The sequence below is a fragment of the Pseudorasbora parva genome, chromosome 2 (genome assembly GCF_024679245.1).
Source record: "Pseudorasbora parva isolate DD20220531a chromosome 2, ASM2467924v1, whole genome shotgun sequence".
Taxonomy (NCBI): domain Eukaryota; kingdom Metazoa; phylum Chordata; class Actinopteri; order Cypriniformes; family Gobionidae; genus Pseudorasbora; species Pseudorasbora parva.
The window spans coordinates 29,324,224-29,347,330 of record NC_090173.1 but is presented as its reverse complement, the minus strand read 5'-3'; the positions used below and the strand labels follow the sequence as shown (position 1 = coordinate 29,347,330).

General features: G+C 40.3%; 1 protein-coding gene across 6 annotated transcripts in view; it reads left to right on the top strand.

Annotated features, from left to right (window-relative positions):
• Positions 1-23,107, top strand: part of rbfox1 (RNA binding fox-1 homolog 1) — a 321,986-nt gene that overhangs the window by 176,955 nt on the left and 121,924 nt on the right. The window contains exon 1 of one of the 6 annotated variants that reach the window (XM_067414895.1): positions 7,718-8,227. The exons of 4 other annotated variants lie outside the window; for them this stretch is intronic. In XM_067414895.1, coding sequence (XP_067270996.1) covers positions 8,129-8,227 — 99 coding nt within the window. In that variant the 5' untranslated portion in view covers positions 7,718-8,128. Of the gene's footprint in view, positions 1-7,717; positions 8,228-23,107 lie in introns of those variants that run through there. One more of the 6 variants, XM_067414868.1, reaches the window with a different exon arrangement.

Here is a 23,107-nt window from a genome sequence, read left to right as displayed (position 1 = left end):
AGGCAGCATGCTCCCGCAATTAACACCACAGGGAAAAGTGGAACTGGCCTCTTTTTGTATGTTGTGGCAGATTTAAGGACCTTAGCAGTGAGCAAACAAATGAAAAGGCCTTTAATGAGCTGTAAAAGTCAGACGACAGTTATTTTAAATGAATATTACAGGATAATGTGGGGATTGGAAATGGAGGATATGAATGGATCATTTGCAGTTTGCTAATTGATTTTGGTCTTCATTAAAGGGGTAGTTCACTTAAAAATGTGATTTTTTTTATTTATTTAATCACCCACGTCACTCCAACCCAAATTAAAAAAAATAAATCAGAGGGGAAAAAAAGATGCTATTTTGAAAAATGCCTCTTTTACCTGTGTGTCCGTGCAATGAAAGTCAATAGGGTCCAATTGACTTCGTTTTGGACCCCACTGACTTTCACCGTCATTCTTCAAATCATCTTCTTTTGTGTCACACAGAAAACAGTAAGTACTACAGGTTTGGAACTACGTGAAGAAAAATTAACGATGGCATAAACAAAGCCTTTATAACATTTGCTAATATGTTCAGTGTAAGGCAAAAGCGTGTAGAAGTTTGTTTGGAGATTGCTTCAGTCGGAGTGCGATGTCCGTAATGGTTTGCATCAAGATTTCTTTCTGTCAAATCTCATGAAACATCATGATGGCCAAGCCGGTTTGTTTGCCTGTACATGCTAAAAGTATAACAGAAGAAATGGTACCATCTGTCCTCCTTTTAGCAAGACTGACTGGCTCAGAAGTTGAACGCAAACATCAGACATTTTGATATAATTTGCCAGCTGCTGGGTTAGCTGGCGTTTGAATTACAGGTGCCGCGGTGGGCTGGTTGTGCGAGAGGGTGTATGAATGAGCAGGGCGTGTCTCAGAGCAGCAGATGATGATTACAGGGAGTGGTCTCAGGAGACGAGTACTCCTCCAATTGTTCCCTACCTCACGCTGCCACTTAAATGAAGGCGAGTCCCTCCGGAGGGCCTTTGCTCTTTTGCAGTCTTCATAAGGAAGCTGGAAGCTAATTAATGATATGCTAATGACTTCAATGCAGCATCCCTCCACAAGCTTTTCTCAATATTGATGTACTCGGACCCGCTGTTGTATTATACTGTAGATGGAGACGTCGTTGAAACCGAATCACTTCAAATGTGCCTCTTTTTCTGAGGTGTCTTTTTTTCCGTCTGCTCATAGTTTGTCTTTTTATGAAAATGTGGTTTAACTTAGTGATATTTTATATTCACTGATTTTAGTCAGAATTACATCTAATGTAGTTGACAAATATGAGCTATGAAGTTACATATATTGAGTACATTATTATAACATTGTGAATGTTTATGTTGCAGTTATTCAATGTCCATGCTTTAGTGTGTCGTTACAGAAAGAGCAAATTCACAAAGTGACATACATATTCTGGCGTACTGTAGCACTCGTTGCATTCGCACCATTTTATGGGGATGCGAGTTGTAAGATTATGTTTATATTGTGCATATTTCTGATTAATCTTGTATGTATCGGATGCGCTTCGGTGAGTCAATTAATCCCCGACCGGAGCACTTCCGTTTACCAGTGTTCGTTCATTGTTCAGCTTTAACTCACTGACTATGACTGGAGTATTTCTTCTTCAAAAATATTGTTCTCGTTCTAATATTTTCGTCATATGAAACGGTTCTTGTTAGAACTGCAGAATTGATCCACTAATTATAGAATGCCCACGTGAATGTGGAACATATGTAGACTGGAGCCCTTTTACAGCGTTTATCTCACCGGAAAGGTTTTTCATTCGCTGGTGTGAATCTTTCTGTACGTGGTGTATCTTTGAAAATGTTTTTCTTTTTCTTTTTAATTCACTCAAATCAGGACAGCGGCATGCTCAGTGGCGCGGGAATTTCAGAGCTCCACATATTAAGCGGTTAATTAATGGACTCCTGTCCACGCGCCTCAGTCGGATCTGTGGTGGAGGAGGCCTGCGTGTCAGCTCTGATGGATCGCGGATCCGTCAGCTCTGAGGCTTTTCCTGTTGGTCGGTGCTGAACCGTTACTGCATGTGACAGCCCCTGGTCCTGTCAGAATGAATCGCCCCCTCCTCACGGGCTCTGCAGCAAAGGAAAGTGACACGTTAATGGAAGCTAAAGCACTCTAATGGCAGTGCCTGGTGAAAGCACGGGGAAGCCATCCACAGCGTTTGCCCCAGCTCTCTTAGATGTCGCTCCGAATCGCCGTCTGGGCATAAAGAGCGCCTGCCCTCGCCCCATCCGCAACCCTTCCCCTGTCCCCGTTTGTACAAACATCCTTTTAGAGCGTTGTTTTTTATAGCCCGTATATCTACTCTGGACCTTTGGGGTTTCGATTATGAGCTGAAGAACTAATTGGTAGAAAAACACTTCAGCATTTCTTGTTATGATTTTAGCATCCACAAACATCTAATTAGCACTCTACCGCTAGACTCCATCTTTTCTGAGCATTTGTCTTCTATTTAAAGGATATTCTGTTTCCATGGTTTTTATATAGGAACACTGGATGAGTAAAAAGGAGAAAATAGAAAAGGAAGAAAAGGCAGCGATTCCTTTTTTCTTTTTTCCGCACGTTTCCACAGAGGTGATTAACGGTGAAATGGGATTGTTTTTGTTGCCAATTAAAAAGACAGCAAAGTCTTAATGCATTGAAATGAGCGCAGATCAGCAGCTGCTGTCAAGCCAAAGCTGGGGGTGGACAGCTAGCATCTCTGCAGCTTCTGCTCTAGGTAACCAGCTGTGTGGAGGTGCTAAGGATCGCTTGCCTCGTCCCACCCAGTAATCAATTTGCAGGCCCCTAGCACAGACAGCAGCGGGGTAACAAACGACTCGCATTTCTGTTGCTTCCAGACGCACACTCAAGTGCTAATGAAAGGCAGTCTCAGCTGCCATGCAATCTGCCTGCACTCCTCATTGCCCCCGAAAGTCCCCCATGCATTGGGCCCATTGTCTCCTCGCCGCCGTATTTTTGCCGGAGCCCCATCTGTTTCCGTAATTACTGTCATGTAAACTGACTTTTCCAAATTGTGCGATGTGCAAAGTAAAAGAGCGGCAAGGAATCTCTGATTAGCCTCCCGGCGCTGATCGTCACTGATGCGGCCGTCTGTGGCGTTTGGAAAAGTGTCACATATATCAGGAGATGGTTTGAATTCCTATGCAGACCATGACCGCGCAGCGCAGACTCCGTGCCCTTCTATTTCCAGCCCCGAATAGAGAAAATATAACTTCTTTTTCAGTTATTCTGTTTTTTTTTTTTTTTTTTTGTGTATTTTATTTTCCTATTGGAAATGATTGGAGAAGTTGCCTGCATTCTCCACCAACTGGGAGAAACAAACAATACTATTCACAATGAGTCTCAGCCATCACAGCCTGAACGCCTGGCTCATCGGCCCGGCAGCCCGGCTAGATAATGGCTGATTTTTCTGCACAAAACCCATCACACTGTGGCTGAGGATGTTAGCCATCATCCTGACTTAGGATTTACATTAAGCAAGCCGGGATCGTAATGAAAAATAACACTAACAATGACCAAACCGGCTCCCTGCAATCCACCTCCATGTGACTTCATCAATCTTCCCTACACGTTCAGCACCTGCTGCAGTCCTGTCAACTTCCTGACACGGGGTGGAGGCAGCCAGTCCTTCCTTATTAGTCTGTCAGCGACGGTGATTCTCACATCGGGCGCACAGCCTGAAATGGAGCCCGGGCCCGTAGCTCAGCACCCTGCTACTGAAATACACCCAACCTGATCCTAAATGACAATGTGGCAAGCACTGCCACAGCTCATTTACTCAGACACTCGGAAGGATCTAAACACGGCAAAAGTTGCGTTGCACCTCTGAAAGCAGCCGTGGTCTGTCGCAAACATCTGAAGAATGTGTTGTTTGTCGTACGTATATGGATTTTCTTTTGCGTTTTGTCTTCCGAGTTGTCCTTTTTTGATCGAAAACGTCACATACGTGCTGGCTTGTTTAGCAAAACATCTCTATCTTTGACTTTGTTTTTGCTGTTGATGTGCGTTTGAGAGTGTGCTGTGTCATTAATAATTAAAAAAAAACATAATGGAAACAACCAACCACGTTCCCTTTTAACAGCAGAGTCAATTTGTCGTGGTGTGGTGGGAAGCAGTCTGCTTTTAGAAACACAATTCATGGGGAGGGATTTGACATATCTAACTGATAACGCCACAACAGACGCCGAGTGTGTATTGCAAATGAGCAAATGGCAAAGCAAAATAAGTATTAGGGATTAGCCGCTGACAAGTATTTTTTTTTCCCTTCAGGTGCATATGTAGCAGGCCCTTCTCATTAGCGTTGACGTGTACCGTGGCACACAATAACAGTTATTACACCATGCTCACTTCTTCTGTCAGTTACTGAAGCTATAAAATGTCAGTGAAATTCTATCTAAACAGTAAAAGCTTGAAATAACCGTGAACTGTTTTCCAGCTCAGGGTATGATTAAATTTTCTTCTCTCCTTAAATGTTTTCTTCCTTTTTCTGAGGTGGTTTCTATTGTTGCTGTGCTCTTATATAAAAGCACAGATTGTGAAAAACGTTTAACAGTGGTAAAATTAAGTCCATCTAAGTAGAACAGGGCCGGAAAAAAATAATGATGTAAATGTACTTTCTATCCAAAACTATTTATTTACTCTTCAAAATTGTTCCTGGTCTTATTGTGCATTATTATGTGCATGTTAATCTAAAGAAAAGGCAAAAAAACTCATAACTTTCATCAAAAATGTATTAACTTTCTCCGCCTCTGCTGATGTAACCAAGGCTGTGCGGGTGGGGAAAATAATATTCGCCAATAAAATCATGGCTCGCTTGACACAATTTCAACAAATCCCAATGGATCCTGTGAAGTCCCGCCTTAAATATCTTTCAGCTGGTTTCGCGCAAAATAAATCTTTAAAGGGACAGTTTCGTCTTTCTAAACCTTTGTGAGTTTGTGGTGTTGATCACAAAAGAAGATATTTTGAAAATGTATCAGTGTTTTATTCTTTTTGCAATAGAAGTCAATCCAACTCCCATGTAATGCAATCCCCGCCCTAAAGGGAAAGTCATACAGGTTAGAAACAAAAGTACGCAATGACAAGACTTTTTCTTTTTCTTTTAATTTCATTGCAGACATAGTAAACGCATTTTATTTTGAAATGCCATGTAGAAATACACAGCATCCAACTTTTTTTGTTGTTGTTTTTGCTGTTTTTTGTATCCTAAGAAACAAGTTAGCTCAGAGCTTTCACTCATTTGACTATTAATAGAATCGTGCTATTCCTAAATCTTTGAATGAATCTGACATTAGGTGCTCTCACAGTGCAAAAGGAAAAGCTCACAAGCTTTAGAAACCTTGTTGCTTCCATCCACCCTCTCCCCCCCCCCCCTCTTTCTGCCCATCACAGACAGACCAATAACACAATGTACACAAGAAATCTGAGAGAGAGCCATCACTGACAAAAAAAGAGATAAACGAGGTTTCTCTCTCTCAATATGCAGTCCCTGCTTATTTATTCAGTAAAGGCGAAGACAACAGACGCACTGCAAAGGGCAGCCATGCCTCATCACATGTCAAAGGCACAGTGACACGCAGCGAAATAAACACTACTATCTGCGTCGACGAAAGGCTGGAATGCTCTTTTTTGCCTCTTTTTTTTGAAGACGCATTGGTTGACGGTCCAGTTCATATTTTGTACTCTGTAGAGTTAAGAGCGGAAAAGGCTCAGAAAGAAAAAAAAAAAACGAAGGAATGCCGGAGAAAAGGCCGTGAAGACGTCTATGGGTGGGGAGGGGGAAGAAATAGTCTTGCCTTCAGGCTATGAGTGGGGTGGAGAAGAGAAAGAGTAAAATGGAGCAAAGCAGTCTGCCCTCTCCATAATACATGTCTGCCGGCTCCTCAGAAGCCCATTTTAATTACGGCCCCTTGTGCAACATAGAAAAACATTGATTTCTGACTCTTTTAAAGTAACAAGGATATGAAATCTTGCTATGGATTCGCGAGTCACCTTAGGTTGTAACGTGGTGCAAAGAGGGAGGGGAAAAGATTAAAGAGAATGAACATGAATAATTCAGCTTCTTTTCCCCTTACTGTATATCTTTGCACTTTCTGCATAGACCTTGGTCTCGGCCAGTCGGTTGAATATCAGTTGTGTTTAACATTTAACAGCTGTTAATGAATTTACAATAAAGACCTTGATGCTGATAGGGAGATAAGGCCAAAGTGATTTTAAAAGGAGCCTGTTGAACAGTAAATTCAAACATTTGTGTGTGGTTAAATTAATTATTTAGTGCCTAACATTTGGCCTAGTGCACACAAATGCTCTTTTATGATTTAGATAAGCAGACACTCTCTTGTGTTGCCCTTATATGTCTCAGTTTGCTGAACCCTTTTCTCCCATTCGTTTTTTTTTGTGCAAGGCTTCCTTGTCACTAGTAGTCAATGATATGGCTCTTCTAAATGCATTTTGCATTGTATTTCTTTATATATTAACAGGCCTCAGAGTCATTTGGTAGAACACATTTTGAGGATGTGTCTTTTTGTGGGGGCTGTATGTTAAGCACAGAATCATTATTAACACTGCCGTTTACAAAAACACAGTTTTCACCAGCATTGTTTCAGGGTGTAAGCAGTGAATCAATCATAACGTGGGATTATGTTTGTGATTGTTTTTCAAAGGCAAGCATATTTTTGATGCAATGGTTTCAGAGGGCTTCTGGATAAACTACATAGTAAAATAGCTAAATATTTTTGGGAAACATAAACCAAATGGTCTCTAGGTTCAGAGTGCGCTTCCAGTTCTGAATTGATATCAGTGAAATAATAAATTCATTTATTTTATTTTATTTTTGTCAAACATGTTTTGATAAAAGTGGTGTCTATAGCAATTTTAGTTTTTAACAATCACATATCTGTGTGTTTTGACAGAACATATGGTTACCATGGTATTAAAGCACATAATGCAAATGTTTGTTTTACAGACATTGACATGAGATCAACAGTGCGTTTATACACATCTATTTTTTATACCTCTATTTTTCTTAGTTGAGCACCACTACATGTTTCTTCCACGTACACATTTCCCAAGTTTAAAAATGTACTTTTTGTAGACTGATCTTTCTTTAATTTTATACAGTATGGTATATAAGTATATTGGCATTTATTTTTTTACCTTAATGGAAATTTAAACTGTTAGAGACTCGTAATAGTAAGGTTGATGCTAATAAACTGGTGGGTCTTTTTTAAATTATTATTATAACAAATAAAATATTGTAAATTGTCCAATCAAACCACAAAGTACAAATAATATTTTTTTTCCTATGTTAGGTATAGGCCTTGATATCACAGTTAAATATTTTCTTTTTTAATAGTGGAATTATAATATATACAGTGGTGTTATAAGTGATACAAATTCAGTAAAAGTATTAGGTTGGACAGGTCTTGCTTAAAGCACAACGCATTATAGGCTGATATGAAATTGTTTTAATGGAACACAAATGTGAGGGTATATTGTTTACGTGCTGAGAGGTTCATTTCTGTGCATGGCATGCGCTTTATGTGGAGCCATAATACTAAATTATAAGGACAATTCAGGTTCACGCAAGAGAAAAAGTGGAGAGATTCCCCCACCCCCGTTAAAAATGAATGTGTGATTTAGGATTGGCCCCCGCCCCGCATCTCTTCGCCTCGGAGATTCAGATGCTGCTCAATGAAACAGACGGTGCACCCGGACTCTTCTGACAGCGAATGGAAAAACAGACCCGCTTCAACTTCACCACGTCCAGTCACCAACTCTCGTGCCTCTTTCCCGTGATTGAGTTTATTTACAAAAGCGAGAAACGTGCTGAATAGACTTTTGTGTGAATTTACCAGGGTTTTACTGAAGTCATAACAGCTAGGAACAGACTGCTCGCTGTGTTTTCGCTCACCACCGGGACCCTCGTGCTCGCACATCGACAGTCGCGTGTAGCCGGTTATTCTGCAGCGTTTGCTCACTCTCTGTGGCTGCTTCAAGGCTTCATAACCGCAGCCGATCCCGCTAAAGCAGTCTTAACGAGCCCGTGAAACTCGCCGGACAGGACAGGACGAGCGGACGCAAACACGATGCAGCATCCCTTGACGGGCGGAACGTGCGTCGCCCTGCCGAACGTGGACATGTGTCCGCAGCTCTCCTGTGCCTTGACTTTCATGTACTTACAGCAGGTGAGTGAGCGTGCGTCCGCGCGCACCGACGTTACTCTCCGAACCCGCGGAATCCAGAGCGAATGCGAAACGCGGTTTGTGGCAAGCCTTTTTAACAAGTATTGCTGAGAACGAAATGCATTTCCATGTTACTACCTATTTTTGTTACTAAGTATGTATTGAGCCAGTCCTTCGTTAGGCACCAGCACTTACTTTGCTGTTGTCACTATCCCAAAAGTTCTATATTCAAGTAGTAGCCTAGGCCTATATTGCAGACAAAGATAGCCTGCTATTTTTTAGACACTAGTGTATTTCAGTTCAAGTTTTAATTGAACTTTAAAGTGGCTATTCTGACTAGTCATTGCGTATGACAAGTGAAAAAGCAACTTTTATAACTATTAAGGATATTTTACTATGATACGATGTTCATAATTTGGGATAGTTTCTCATTAACAGGTATGCTAAAAAAGAAACTGGAATAGCATAACATTGTAGCCAGTATTAGAGATATTATAGAATCTACTAACTTGTCTGGGAACTTGTGAAACTTAAAAAGTTAGCAGTTACAACTGGATCACTTACTACTAAATAAATGCTACCAAACTAGTAACATAAACACTAGTTAGTAAGGAGTGAATGTTAAAACGGCGTGCCACAAACAGTGTGTGGGTGTTAGTGGATCACATATGAAAGTGGACAGTGTGGTAAGAGATGGATTTTGCCTACTAGTGGGACTGTGGTGGCGCAATTTTAGATTGTGCCTGATCGATTTAAATAAATATTCTGCCATGTCACCCGATTTGAATAAGCCTTAAAATGAGTCTATATATAACCACACATTCTACAGTATTTTAAAAGAGTGCGAGCTGATTTTTCACTTCTCTGGTTGAGGTGGGACACTTCATGCTTTACTGTGTGATAAACAATTGTGCTTACTCTTATGACTTTGCTACATGATATCCTCATGTGCTCAGCATATTGTGTGTGCATGTCTGTCTAATGCATTATACTTGCCTTTAGTTCTACATGTACAGTTCTCTTGAGGGTTTTTATATATATATATAAAACCATCCATAATTACACTTATTAGGTCATATTTAAATCTCTTTTATGAATAACTTGGATCTTACTGCATTTTTTAAACAGATTTTTAATTTAGAGTCATTAATGTGCTAGACTGCACCCTTGGGCATCTTTTCATCCCCTGATTATCTGATGTACTTGATTGTCATCTGTGCATTTTCCAAACAGTGAATCAGCTCCTAGAGTGATGACAATTCAAGGGGATTTATCAAATCAAAAGTTAATCTATGGTATCGATCAGTCATCAGATCCTATGTGCCATTGCATGTCTCTCTCCAGATTCGACGTGACTGAGATCAGTGATCTCATTTAACTTTCATCTGTCGCACCGAGCCACCATTAACCTTCAGTGACACCTCTAACCTTTGTCTTATCCAATAGAAATTGCATTCCTTGTCAGTTTAATTGCAAATACATCTAAGTGATAAATATATTTTTTCTAACAAAGAGACAGCTTTTATTTCTCGAATCAAGGCAGAGTACGTCAGTCATTCATTTATATGGGAGAAAACATTTAATATGTTAAAAACTCGAATTGTCAGGTTGAATATTTTCTTGCTATTATGAAAGTTGCTTTGGATGTTACACAGCAGTTTGTTTTTTTATGTGTTCTAAGGTCATGACATAGAGGTTAATTTACTTATTTGTGTGCGTGTGTGTGCGCGTGCGCGTTCACGTGTGTTGAGTGAACTGGGAATCTGGGTCTTTGAGACTATTTATAGCCGAGATGCAAGACATTTTGAATACATTTCACTACAGCTGGGGTCTCATTCAGGACTAGGCACACACAGATGACATTTTTTTTTTTCTTGATTTGATTTCTTTACATATGGGTCACATGTACCTTGCATGCGGAACGATGTTGTCTAGGAATGGTTCACAGTTAGATGTGCATCAGCCGGGCCTCTAAGTTGAAGTGCTCAAGCAATGTTAGCATTCATTGGTAAAATTATTTTCATCTACGCAAACGAATTACGAGCGTCTCTTAGCGACCACTTCATGTCGAACAGAGACGTTTAATTATTTGCTTCTATTAAAAGTCACAGCAGACACTGCATAAAGAGCATATGTTATCCTTATGTAAATGTGTGCTTTTCCAAGCGCATTTTACCAATGCTGTTTGTTCCCGTTCACCCTCAGGACTAGGGCATTTCGTACAGTGCTTGTGTCAGTAGCGGGGCAGGTTTAAGCAACTGCCAGTTAGACCTCACCTGACCCTTGAAGCCGGGGGCGTCCTACACCCGGTCCTATCTTCCTCCTTCCGCAGGACCCCAGACTGACCTGGAGTGGGCGGTGTGGGAGGTGTGGTCGCCTGGTCTTCATGGCTAAAATCAATCCGGCCTAAAGTCACATGGCTATTGCTTTCTTTCAGCAGACCTTTTACAGCCCCCATCTCACTCCTCTCTCTCTCTATCTCTGTCTCTCTGCTGTTCCCATCTGTGCTGACAATGCGTAACTGCTCCTCTCTCTTTCCTTTCCATTACATCTGCTCAGTGCTGTTCATTTATTTAAGTACCCAGCGCACCCATACACCATCACGCCTCCTGGACACTTCTGCTTTTCACTGTTTCTTTCTCAAAAGGCTCATGCATCAAAGTAATACAAATAAAATACAGGACTACGGCCAGGTGACGCTATTGCAGTGTATTTATTTTGTGTAGGATGACGCAAAACACACTCAGTTTTGGGGCTAGTCGTCTATAGATATTTTATATTTATTTATTTATTTATTTATGAGTGTACCTATGTGTGTATCACACACATTAATTATATATATATATATATATATATATATATATATATATATATATATATATATATATATATATATATATATATATATATATATATATATATATATAATTAATAGGATGGAGCACTGGGAATACATTCCGTGTAGTCTAAGGTTATAAATACTAGATAAAAATATATAACCATTGTAATGAATTTCATTTGAAATAGTTTATATGTTAATTGAACATAGCATTTGATAGTGTAATTGTCTATAAATATTCATCGTGCATCATATAGTTCATTATACATTCATACTGTAACAAATATGTTAAAACACTTAAAAACAAACAAACACCTATTTCATATTTATGAAAACCTGTAAAACATTGTTTTTATTTAAAAAAGGTCCATGCTCTTATGCATCAACCACTTATTAAAAAGCAAAGCTTGCGTCAATTTAAAAAGTGCTTATTTATTTATTTATTATTTTGGCTTTATTTATTTTGTTTTTTTTTGTATTTTTTTTCTCTCACTATCATCAAAAGACTAATGTTCACTGTTCAAATTGAAATTCTGATTCAGGTCAAATTATGGTTACTTTCCATTATTTAAGTTTTGAAATTGTGTTGTAAATGCAGTTTTTTTTTTCAGGTTAGAATGACACTTAAATGATTGAAACTTAATTTCAAAAGTATGTAAAGTGGCAAAAGCAAGAAGATGATTAAGAGCTCAGGTCTGAGAGTGAACCTGTCCTTTCATTGTGCTGGGGAAGGTTTCTGAAAGGGCAAATATTCAGAGAATGATATATGCATGTTCAAACAAAGACAACGAATTTAACATTTAACCTTCAATTTAAAAACCACCTCCGCTTTAGATGCTGTAGTGTTTTTTTTGTGGTTTTTTTTTACATTTATTTTTATATTTTCTGTTTTCAGGGCTAATCTCTGAAATCTTCAATCAAAATGCTTTAAAAGATAACCAGAAAGTTTCATTTGTATTGTTGCATGGCATTGAAATCTATATCCGTGGCTCTTTGTGTTGCGCTTCATTTATTCCATCCCTTTCCCATCTCGAAGCCCTCGGCGAGTCGCTGAAATGAGAGATTGGTCATGTCATCAAGTCCTGATGAGTTTTCAAACCCTTCAGTAAGCATTGACAGGCAGGTAAAGGCCAGGGCCATTGCGCTTGTCATGGGCCATGACTCTAAATGATCACATCCTTTTGTCTGCTCTGTTTGCATGCTCTTAGTGCAAGTTGGTTATTGCTTGAATGCAAACAAGAGGCTAGTGAATGTCCTAGGTCATGTGTGCGTGTTGTGCACCGGTGCATGGCCCTCTGGGAGAGAGAGATAGAGAGAAAGGCTGAGGAAGAATGAGGTGGGAGATTGCTGAGGGACGAGAGAGAGAGAGAGAGAGAGAGGCAACGTGTGCATGGAAATGGGGGCGGAGACCATCTGCCGGGCCTTGCTGGGCACATGTGTTCCTGTTTGTGTGTTTGTGTGTAGAAGAGTGATTAGTCTCTCACATTTATAATAATGTCTGTTTGCTTTTGCAGCTGTTGCACAATTTACCAATCCTGTCCATATCCCCTTTTTTTAGCGTCTCAGCATTGCAAAGTCACCCTCTGTCTTCTGTGAGCATTTTACAGTTCAGTTGAAGCATCTTTGTAGCGGCAGAATGGATTTGTTTTATTTCTGGAGCACTGTGTGTGAGACGGTGTATTCAGGAGGATGTCATTATACGTGTGTATATCCCTGTTGATTGCTATTTTAAAAAATACCAAAATACCAAATCTCTTTGGACATTTAGCCATTTTAAGGATGACGTTATCAAAAAATAATAATGTGCATTAATGTGAAAATATGTCATTACTCTATTTTTCATGTAGAGAACTAGCTAATCAATAACAAGCTTAAAGGGAATAAAGTTGCTCATATTCGATTACAAATAGATTAAGGGATATTTTCTGTTTTTCTGTTTTCAACTCAAAACAGAATTTGACAAAACTCAAATAGTTTGCACCTGTACATGTTTATGTATTTGTTTAGCTACGGGCATCTTACCTCACGTGCTTTCTCTGGTAAAACTGGGCAGTCGTGTTGAAATTCGCAATTGGCCTCTGGAAACAATAAAGCCTGACTTATTTGATTTGATTATGAGCGCTGTTTGACCACTGAAGCGGACCATCCTTAAAAAATCACTTTAAAGACTTTTTGTCATCCTAATACAAAACAGAGTGATGCACAATAGAGTGCAGCAGAGTAACATCAAAAATATAAAATATTGGGGTGGGACCCAATTATTAGGGGGGACTCGTCTCTGTTGACATCTATGGTGTTTATGGGCCTGTTTGCGCAAGTTTTTTTTTTTTGGCAGTATCTCATGTCATGAGTGTGATGCCATGTCAAGTAGTTCAGTTGTGCCTTGAGGCTGCTGATGCCTGTAGTAGCAGCTGGGACTGCAGACTCGCATAACTGCTTTAATGATAGACAAATGTTGTATTACTGAATTTAAATGCAATTTTTTGTTACATTGTTACATTGTTTTGTTACATTGTTACATTGACAGCTATTTTTTATTATTAATATATTTATACTTAAAAAGTCTGTATAAAGGCAATTTAGAGATTTGTTTCTGAGCAATGTATTGCTGAAAATAGATTAGAAAGACTGTCAACTATTTAGTACTGAAGTGTGGAGTTAGACCGCTGAACAGTTTTTCCCCATTTTTATGTTTAGAATTTTTTGGGCAGGCCTGAAATCATGGCTCAATACGCACTGGAGCCACTGAGCATGGCCCCTCCCCTAACATTATAATAACTAGAGCGCATAAACATCAGTGGTTCACCTGCTCAGTCGCGAGTTACTTTTATTATCGTTAGTTAACACTGCCTACAGTTTGCTAGCTAGCTATGCCTTTGTCACGTAAATGCATATTATCTGGTTGCGATAATTTCCAAAACGGCTCGGTCTACTGATTTGAATTTCATAAAAATTATGATATCAATAAGAGGTAATTAATTTTGTGAAGAGCCACCTTGATGGAGAGATGAGGAACACCACCAAAACCTGCCTCTGCAGTGAACATTTTACACCGCGTAGTTTTACGAACTTTCAGCGAAGACAACTGGGATTCACTGATAATCCGTTGTTACTGGTGAATGGGGCTGAGCTCAGAAAGCTCCGCCCTAGGCTTTATCCTTCCGTCCCACTGACAAATGGTGCCATCGCCGGCAGTACGTGCCCACCAATGACGGCAGCTTTCCCACATGTAGGTGTGGTTTCAGCAGGCACACCCTTGGCATTTGAGTGCTAAGAATACTGCTCATTTTTTCAAGTTTTGATAACTTATTTCATTTTATTTGATGGGGGTTTTAATTCAAATTCGAATGGTTGGTTAATAACACATTTTTTCCTGTGGTGTGACAAACTCAGAACACATTTATTATTAGTTTTAAATAAAAGTAAAAATATCTGAGCAAACGTCAAATCTAAATTTAACTATAGCATGGAACTTTTATGGCTCATGCATATTAATTGTGTAACGTGACTGGACAGTCTAGGAAGACTACTTTGCAATCTCATCTTCGGCTCATTCATATTTATGAGCTCAGTATTTGCATATAGTTATGTCATTATCCCACTAATCTGCTATCTGTGGTCAGCTCAGAAGTGGCGTATGCTCGTTCTACGTTTAGATCTACAGCTTCATGTACTGACAAACAATAACATCTAAACCTGCTTATAAGACTGAAGACAGAGAGCAAGAGGGAAAGATACAATAGACTGATTAAAGCGAGGCAGCAGGAAAGCGTCGAGAACAGAAGCAGACGGAGAAAAGATTGAGCCGAAGCCCCGTAATGCGCTTGCGTTCGTGTTTGTCTTCTGGCTGCCTGAAAGTAATTATCCAGCTGCTGAGCGGCCAGACTCGAGCGATGTTTTATGAGCTTCTGTGTTTAACACATCCAAATGAACAAATGTCAGCTCCCGTCGTGCTGGTTAACTCTGTCCAGCAGGGCCTTCACTCAGCTGTGACAGGCCTTGCTTAATGTGAGCACTCCCTGCTTATGGTCAGTCAGAAGAGGCAACGAGACCGGAGCCCGATACGGGGAGGAGGTGGAGTTGGCATGTTGAGGGCTTGCTGTAGATTACGGCCACTGTAATTGCTCTGAAATGGAACTGCATCCCAGCCAGCAGGCAGCTCATTAGAAACAAACCCCAACATATCAAGTGAACCTCAGGGAGCTGTGGAGAAAAAAAAGAAAAGGAAAAAAGGCAAAGAAAAGCAAGGGAAAAAACCTGCATCACCAGCCTCCACATCTACAGCTGTGTCTATTCAGCTCCTAAAACAGTTGTTCAATTATTTGGTTCGGCGGGAAAAACTGGGACAGGCTTTTTTTTTTTTTTTTTTTCGCAGGGAAGGAGGGGCTGAGGTCTCATTAATGTTAATCAATATTTAATCAGATGCACGAATGTGGCGCAAATTGCAATATCAGTGCTGTGTGCTATTCGTATCGTTCTATCCGTTGGAAAAGGGAAGCTGGTCGGTGTTAATTGTGTGCCGGAGAGAGTCTCCCGAGAAATGCTGTCAGCGCAGGGTTTTCGTCTCACTCACTCACGTCTGATTGACCGTATCCCGGAGCCGTGGGCTTGCGTCGGGCTCCTCCCTGGCTAAGGGCGCGAATACGGCCTGTTCTGCTCATTCGGTAATTAGACAGGGAGCGATCTCTCCACTGCAGTGTCTGCCCAAACTCAAGCATGCTGGTGCTGGCCTCCAGCTGAGCGAGATCTCTGCTTTTTGATCTTGGTCGCTTCTTGAATTCGCTGATCTCACAAACATACGCATGGGGTGATAAATGAGTTAGTCATCCTGTGATTTCTAATGAGGACGAATCATAAAACGCAGCGCCACGCTCCACTTCAAGCCGTAGAGAAGAAGTGGCCGATATTGTTAGTGCGCTTTTGTAAATACATTTACTGTGGAATCTTTCTCCTGTCGTTCTCGCTCTTCCTTTTCTCCACTTATCTTATTATTTCCTACTATTTGTCCCTTTAGTGCTTTCTGACTTGATTTGTTTCCGCAAGCAACCCTGAGCGGTGCAGAAAGCTGAGCGTTTTGACATATATTGGAGGTTATAAAAGATTGAAGGATGAGTGAAGATATCCGGGCTCGGCTAGCTGATGATTCGTCATGCGCGCACGTGGCCCTTTAAGGCAAGTCGGTTCACACGGTGGCCATCTTGGTAATGCCCCCCAGCTGCTATTTTGTTTGTCAGTTATAGAGTGCTGCAGAAATGACATATTTTCGTAGGCCAAAACCCGGAAACGAGTTAATATTTTAGCACTTCCAGTTAAATCATTCTAAAGTTAAAGGGGTTTTTGCATGGGTTTTTTGGTTAAATGCCTGAAATAAGGTATTTGGTTAACACAAGATTTTGATATTTTAATGTTTAATTCTAAGTAATAGCCCTTTTGTGAATTATTATTATTATTATTATTATTATTATTATTATTATTATTATTATTATTATTATTATTATTATTATTATTTGTCTTTTGCCTAACAAGGGACTACAGAGCTTGCAGGCAGGGACACTAGTCCACTTTTACAGCCTACCATGTTCTTGCAAACTATTCTTAAAGCTACACTGTGTGATATTTTCCTCATCTAGCGGTGAAAAGGTATATGACCATCCAGTGAATAATAGTTTCTGTTCCTCTCAATTCTGATTTCGTTTTAAGATCCAAGATTCCAAGATTAACATGGCAATCCCCCTCTTCACATTCGACACGGTGCCATCGAGTGTTAAATCGTGAAAAGCGAAGCTTGAATTTACGGGTATGTCCCTCTTTGGCTAATGTACTTTCAAGATGGAGGAGCAACATGCCGACCGGCATACGAAACCCTCACCCGTATGTATTTTCAATGTCATATAATAAACTTACGAAAATACTTTATTATTTGAAAGTAGTAAATATACATTAATGAGCACATATATTCTGGCATCAGAGGTGGCCTTTACAATTCAGAAGGCCCGTTTCAAACAAACAGTAGGAGGCCCCCATGAAATTATGGAATATTTAAATATATAACTATTTGCAACTGTGCCAATATTCGGGCAAACGGCATTCCATAAGTTTAAAAAACAAATTCCCATTGTAGCAAGCAGGGCAAGGCAGAGGGACCGTTAGAAGGGGCCGAGGCCTTGTCCTGTTTGCCATACTCATACAGAGACATTTTGCCCATATATCTTGATATTTGGGTGGCATTTTTGCCCCAAGACACTGTTAATTTATGTGATGGCGGAGGGCAGGGCTCACTTTTGAGCGCAAACGGATGGAGGTGAATCAGGTAAAACATAGCAAAGGCCGCTACTGATTGGCGTACAAGTGCAGCTCTTTTAGAATCGGGAATGGGTGTTGTAAAGATTGTTTAAATCATAAATTAACGATAAACTATATATATTTTTAGGCTGGTCCAGCTAATGTGCATGAAAATCTGTAGGCTTTCTTTAAAAAAAAAGTAACTGGCTCTTTTTAACTACTGCGTCACCATGTTTTTGCGTTATGATCACACTTGCGCTGTCTCTGCAACTCAGTAATATAAAGAGCCTATTTCTTATTCGGATTTTATTTCATGTCAGACACTCGTAGCCCGTGATGTGCTTTATTTGAGGTGACGGAACGAGTGCAGAAGTTAATGTAAATGAAATAGATGGGGAGGAAAAGATAGTGTGTGGATATTGGTAATTTGAGCAGGGAGGTTGTAACATGGCAGCTTGGATTAATTAATGCCCTGCTTGAGGGGAGGGAGAAGTCAGGAAGGCAAGCATGGGCAAAACCATTTCTGAGTCCCTTGCACCTTTCTTAACTACAGAGAAAAGCCACATTTTTGTTTGCATCTGTACTATGAAAAATGCCAGTGGAAATATGTTTTTAATACACAGATGTGATATTTAATGGCAGTTCCTAAACTATCTTGCAGGACACAATATGAGACCTTTTCTGTGTGTCAAACTGATGAAGAGTCGTGTTTGGCACTGATTTATTAGCAAGTCTGTCTTTTCAATTAAATTGTATTTTGTTGGATCCTCACCATCTTGCCTTTTGTGGGGTGCTTGTTTTAGAACTATCAATTCATATTCATATGCAAACATTAGTATTCTATTTAAGCAACCCCAGAATGCACTGTGTGTCTGGTTTATTCAAGAGCAAGATGAATGTGCTGAGAGGAAAAACACTCCAAAGTCATTGATATCAGTGCATTATTTTGACTTTGTGACAGTTTTATCTAAAACATTATACCATTACTTGATATTTTTAGTTGTTTTAATAAGAAGTTTTCTTTTGTTTAGTTTTTATAAATATTTGTGTATAAAATTGTATTTTCTACTTTGATTATACAAAGCGGTGGCCAAAATTATTAGAACACCTGACAGATCGGAAAATATTGCCTCCAAAACATGATTTAATTTCATCATGTTCTTGAAACATTCAGATGGTTGCTCTGACCATCAATATATGATGAAGTGAGTTGTACTCTTTTTATCCACTTTCGACTTTTAATATTTAGTGTGTCCACATTTTGCAGCAATTACAGCAGCACATCTCTCTGTTATAGTGTCAGTATATTTCCTCTGAGAACTTCAACACTAATGTTATCCCATGCCTTCTGCAACTGAAGCCAAAGGCTTTCCTTTGAATGTACAATAGATCAGTCCAGTTTGTTTTCCAACTCGCCCCAAATGTGCTCTATGGGGTTGCGGTCCGGACTTTGATTGGGCCCGTCCATAATTTTCAATGTTCCAGCAGATTCCTTCCTTCGCAGGCAGTTCCGACAACAGTTCAATGAACGTTTCGGGTCATTGTCCTCTTGGAAAATAAATTCAGGCCCAATAAGACGACATGCTTATATTTATGTATGTGTGTTTTTAAATGTCTTTTATATATAAATATAAAATATCTAATGTCATTTTATCAGCTAAAATATATTTCATATTTCATATATCGGTCTGGGCCCGTGACAGTCTATGGCCAGTGACAACTAAAAGCCATCACTAGCATTTGAACAGTGCTGACAGTTGTGTCGTCAATCAAATGGCGTTCATGGCAGACATTTCACCAGGTGTCCATGGCAACTCATTTCCCCGTCTGGTACGGGATGAGTGGTCCGGCTTTAGGCAGTGGACAGGTTCATCCTCCACAGGGCCCACCCACAGAGCCGCAGATCAATATCTGCAGACAGCGATGCAACAATAGAGAAGCCTTATCACAGGCCCCAGCAAGGGCCCTCAATTGGCTCCTCCATTTTGAACTTTCAGGCCTTTGATATTCAAACACAGCGCACTGAATAATTGAAGAATCGCCGTCATTACAAGACTCTAAGCTTTCCCCCCTCGAGTACAGGAAGTGCCAGCCCAGGCACGGTACGGGTCGCAATTGTTAGACTAATTCCACCTAAAAGGACAGAGAATCCAGTACTAAGTCCACCCTATTAAAACACAAAAAATACAATTAGGCTCCTTTTCGCGATCTTTCTGGCGATCTGGTGCTGACCTAATTATTTTGTTTTGCATCTTTGTATTGCACAACAGAAAACCCACTCAAAGGAGAGGGAAGGAAAGAGCAAAGGAAAAAAATCAGTGCGCACGCTCCCTCTATTCAACCTCATTATGTCTACTGGCATTTTAACTCCTTTTGATGATTAAGTGAGAAGAGAGGCAACGGGCTACATGTTGTCTTCTCACTTCTGACACCATCTCTCTGCACTCTGCTTTCCTCTTTGTTTCTTTACAAAATGTGCTTTGCTGGAGAACGAGAGGGCGCTTTAATGTCGGATTCCCAAACGCACTAAATCCTTTATTTTATCTGGGTCAAAACCGCCTCAAGAGTCTCATCAAAGGCCGAAAGGGTACAGAGGTGCTGCCTGAGACAAAGCCGGGGTGGAAGGCTTTAAATAATTTTGCCTTCCCTTGTATTTTTTCCCCCCCTCGCTCTGCCTGAAATAGCTGCAGCGTTCACGTTTTTTTGTTATTTGGGTGCGCCTTTGGACATCATCTCCTTCTTTCCTTTCATCCTTCTTTTTTTCCTCTCTCCACGTAGTTGTGTAAGGCCAGCTAAATGAGGACAGTAGAGTCCGTCTCCGGCTGTCATGCTGAGAAACGCAGGGAGATCTAAAGAAACAGCCACTGCAGGAATCCTTGTCGCACTATTTGGGCTTAATGGAGGTGCCAGGTGCGGCCCAGATGATGCCAGGGGCCCCATGACCGTGAAGGGAACAGGGTCGTGTGCCATTCAGAATTAAATGGAGAATGCCTTTTAAATTCCAATTAAATAGTTGAATTGGGATACAGAATTCAAATTTGAATGCAAGGAGGGTGAATTAGGATTACCCTAATTAAATTAATTTCCTTTTTTTTTTTCTACTTTTCTTTGCTATAAAAGGTAATTTCGTTGAGGATGGATGGATAAGGTTATAATAAATAGTAGGTCGATAGAAGTGCTCTTCCACCTTGGAAAAGAATATATATATATATATATATATATATATATATATATATATATATATATATATATATATATATATATATATATATATATATATATATATATATATATATATCCAGTGTGAAAGAACACTAAATTTCTTATTTTGGAAAGTTCTTTTCCTGTCGTTCTCATTCAACTTCCCGTTGGGTGTGGCCAATTCAATTTAATTCAGTTCGCACTCACAAATTGAAAGGGACCCAGTTCATTACTTCTGAAATTTGCACAAACCTGGAAGAGAATACAAGGTGACACTGCAGAAAAAAAGGTGCATGTGTTTGTGTCTAGGTCGCAGAGGTGCGCGAGTAAGGTATTACGCATGACTGTGTCCACAAGATGTAGCGCTACACAACGACAGCTGTGCCATTGTCTCTTCTGTTTGCACACGAGCCAGTTCAGTATAGAATTATATATGCAGCTCTACCGAGGGGAAAGAGAATAATAGCCAGATATGAAAGGATGAGTCCCTCGTGGCTAACCACAGCAGCTGGACAATAGGCCAACAGCAACCTGGAAACAAACATGCATTTGATAAGTAGCCGTGTTGACTTTTCTAGATGATATACCAGTGAGCTGCTTAGTGGATGTGTTGTGGGAGACCGTAATTCTGGGCTTGTCTCTCTGTCACCACAAAGAACCACAGACCTTTTTTTTTTAAATTGTCGTGCTGAAGCTTTTAAGTTTCTCACGATATACGAGCTCGCAAATAAACGGCTTCAGAGAAAAAGATGCTTTTGTATTTCGAGAGGTTCGCTGCTTCTATCTCACTTACGTAATTTCCTCAAGGACGTCGCTGCGGCTCTGCAGCCAAGACCGCAGCCTGGACTGTTCTTGCTGCTGTTCTCCCCGCTCCCTCTTGCAGCCATTGGACTGATCACTCCTGTAAACACTCTGCTACTGTAAATTGATCCCAGCGTGGGCTTATCAGAGGTAGCTAGCCTGCAGGTCCGTGACTCGGAAAAGCAGAAAACCGTATTAACATTTAACACATTCTCCCTATCCGCTGGCAGATAGCAACAGCATGTCAAAACCCATCTTCTTGACATCATTGTGGTAAGGCCGGGGCAATGATCTGAGAATGGTTCGCTAACACGGGAGCCTCCGTCTCTTGAAATGTTTTGGGAGAGGGGTGGAGGTGGTGTTAGGGGAGAAAAAACCTTGTTGTTGCACATGAAATGTCAAGAAAAGGTAACGGCAATGAGGGCTGGTTAGGAAAAAGGTGGCTGAGGAGAAACAGGTGCAGGGCACGGTAGGTGTCTAAAGCCCTGGATCACAATGCGGCATGTGCTACGCAATTCACAATCCATTGGCTAACGGCTAGCGCGTCTGTCTGAAAGCAATGGGAAAACCTACAAAAACAAACAAGAGCACTGTGGTCCCCATAGATGCACTAATTTCCTATGAAAATAATGAACGCCTGCTATACAGTATGTGTAGAGAATGAAATTTTGATGAGAACCCAGTTAGGAAAGAGGTCATTACTGCGTTACATTTCCTTGTTTATCTATTTGGAGATACTGAGGAGGAGAATAACGCTTCTCTCTTCGGGTTAGGTCATTTAACAAAGCCTATTGCATTTATCATTGGAAATAATAATTATCTGGTATTTATCCTCGTGAAATTACTTACTCGGGCGGAGAAGAAGAGAAGTGTGGCGTTTGAGCCGAGAGCACGAGGCCTTTAAATGCTGGATCTGATAACGGTAAACAAATTGATTTGGGCTCAGTGGGTAGTCATAGGAAACTTATCTGATGTGCAAAATCCAGGTGCGAGTCTTAATTCGGCTCGCCTTTTCACAACGAACAAAGCGTCTTGACGAGGGAGCCATCCGTTTCACCTCTGTCAAAGCGCGCGGATGCATTATGACGTTTGCTCGAATAAGATTCATGACGACCTTGGGAGCGATTACCATCGCATGCATGTGGAAAGTGAGTTTTAAAAGTTGGTATTCCGCTGCGAATTTGCATGATGAATCCCGGGTCATTAATATCACATTTGATGAAGTGCCAGATTTAGTCAGGGAGACCTTTTAAAGATGCCAAAATGCAACCCAGGAGAATCTCATGTGGCTGGGGCTAAAAGGGCCGGCGGTGCTGCATACCGAGGCTGTAAATTATTTGCATCCCCATAATGCGACACTGCACCTTCACCTCCATCGCCTGTAGCCCCTCGGGCCACACGGTGTGTATGACTAAGTGTATCGGCTCTAAAATATCAGACCAGCTGTCATGAAGGGGGAGTTCATGACTGTGAGACAGGCTTATGGATAGCTGTTACAAATCTTTGATTATGAGTTTATTAGATTATTTGTTTACTTGACATTTTCAAGTGGATTCATTCAGATAGTAATATGCTACAAGCAAAGCTCTTCTGAGGTCTCGGAACAACCATGTAGTGCAAAATTTACAACTGAAAATTATCTATCTATCTAATCTATCTATCTATCTATCTATCTATCTATCTATCTATCTATCTATCTATCTATCTATCTATCTATCTATCTATCTATCTATCTATCTATATATCTATCTATCTATCTA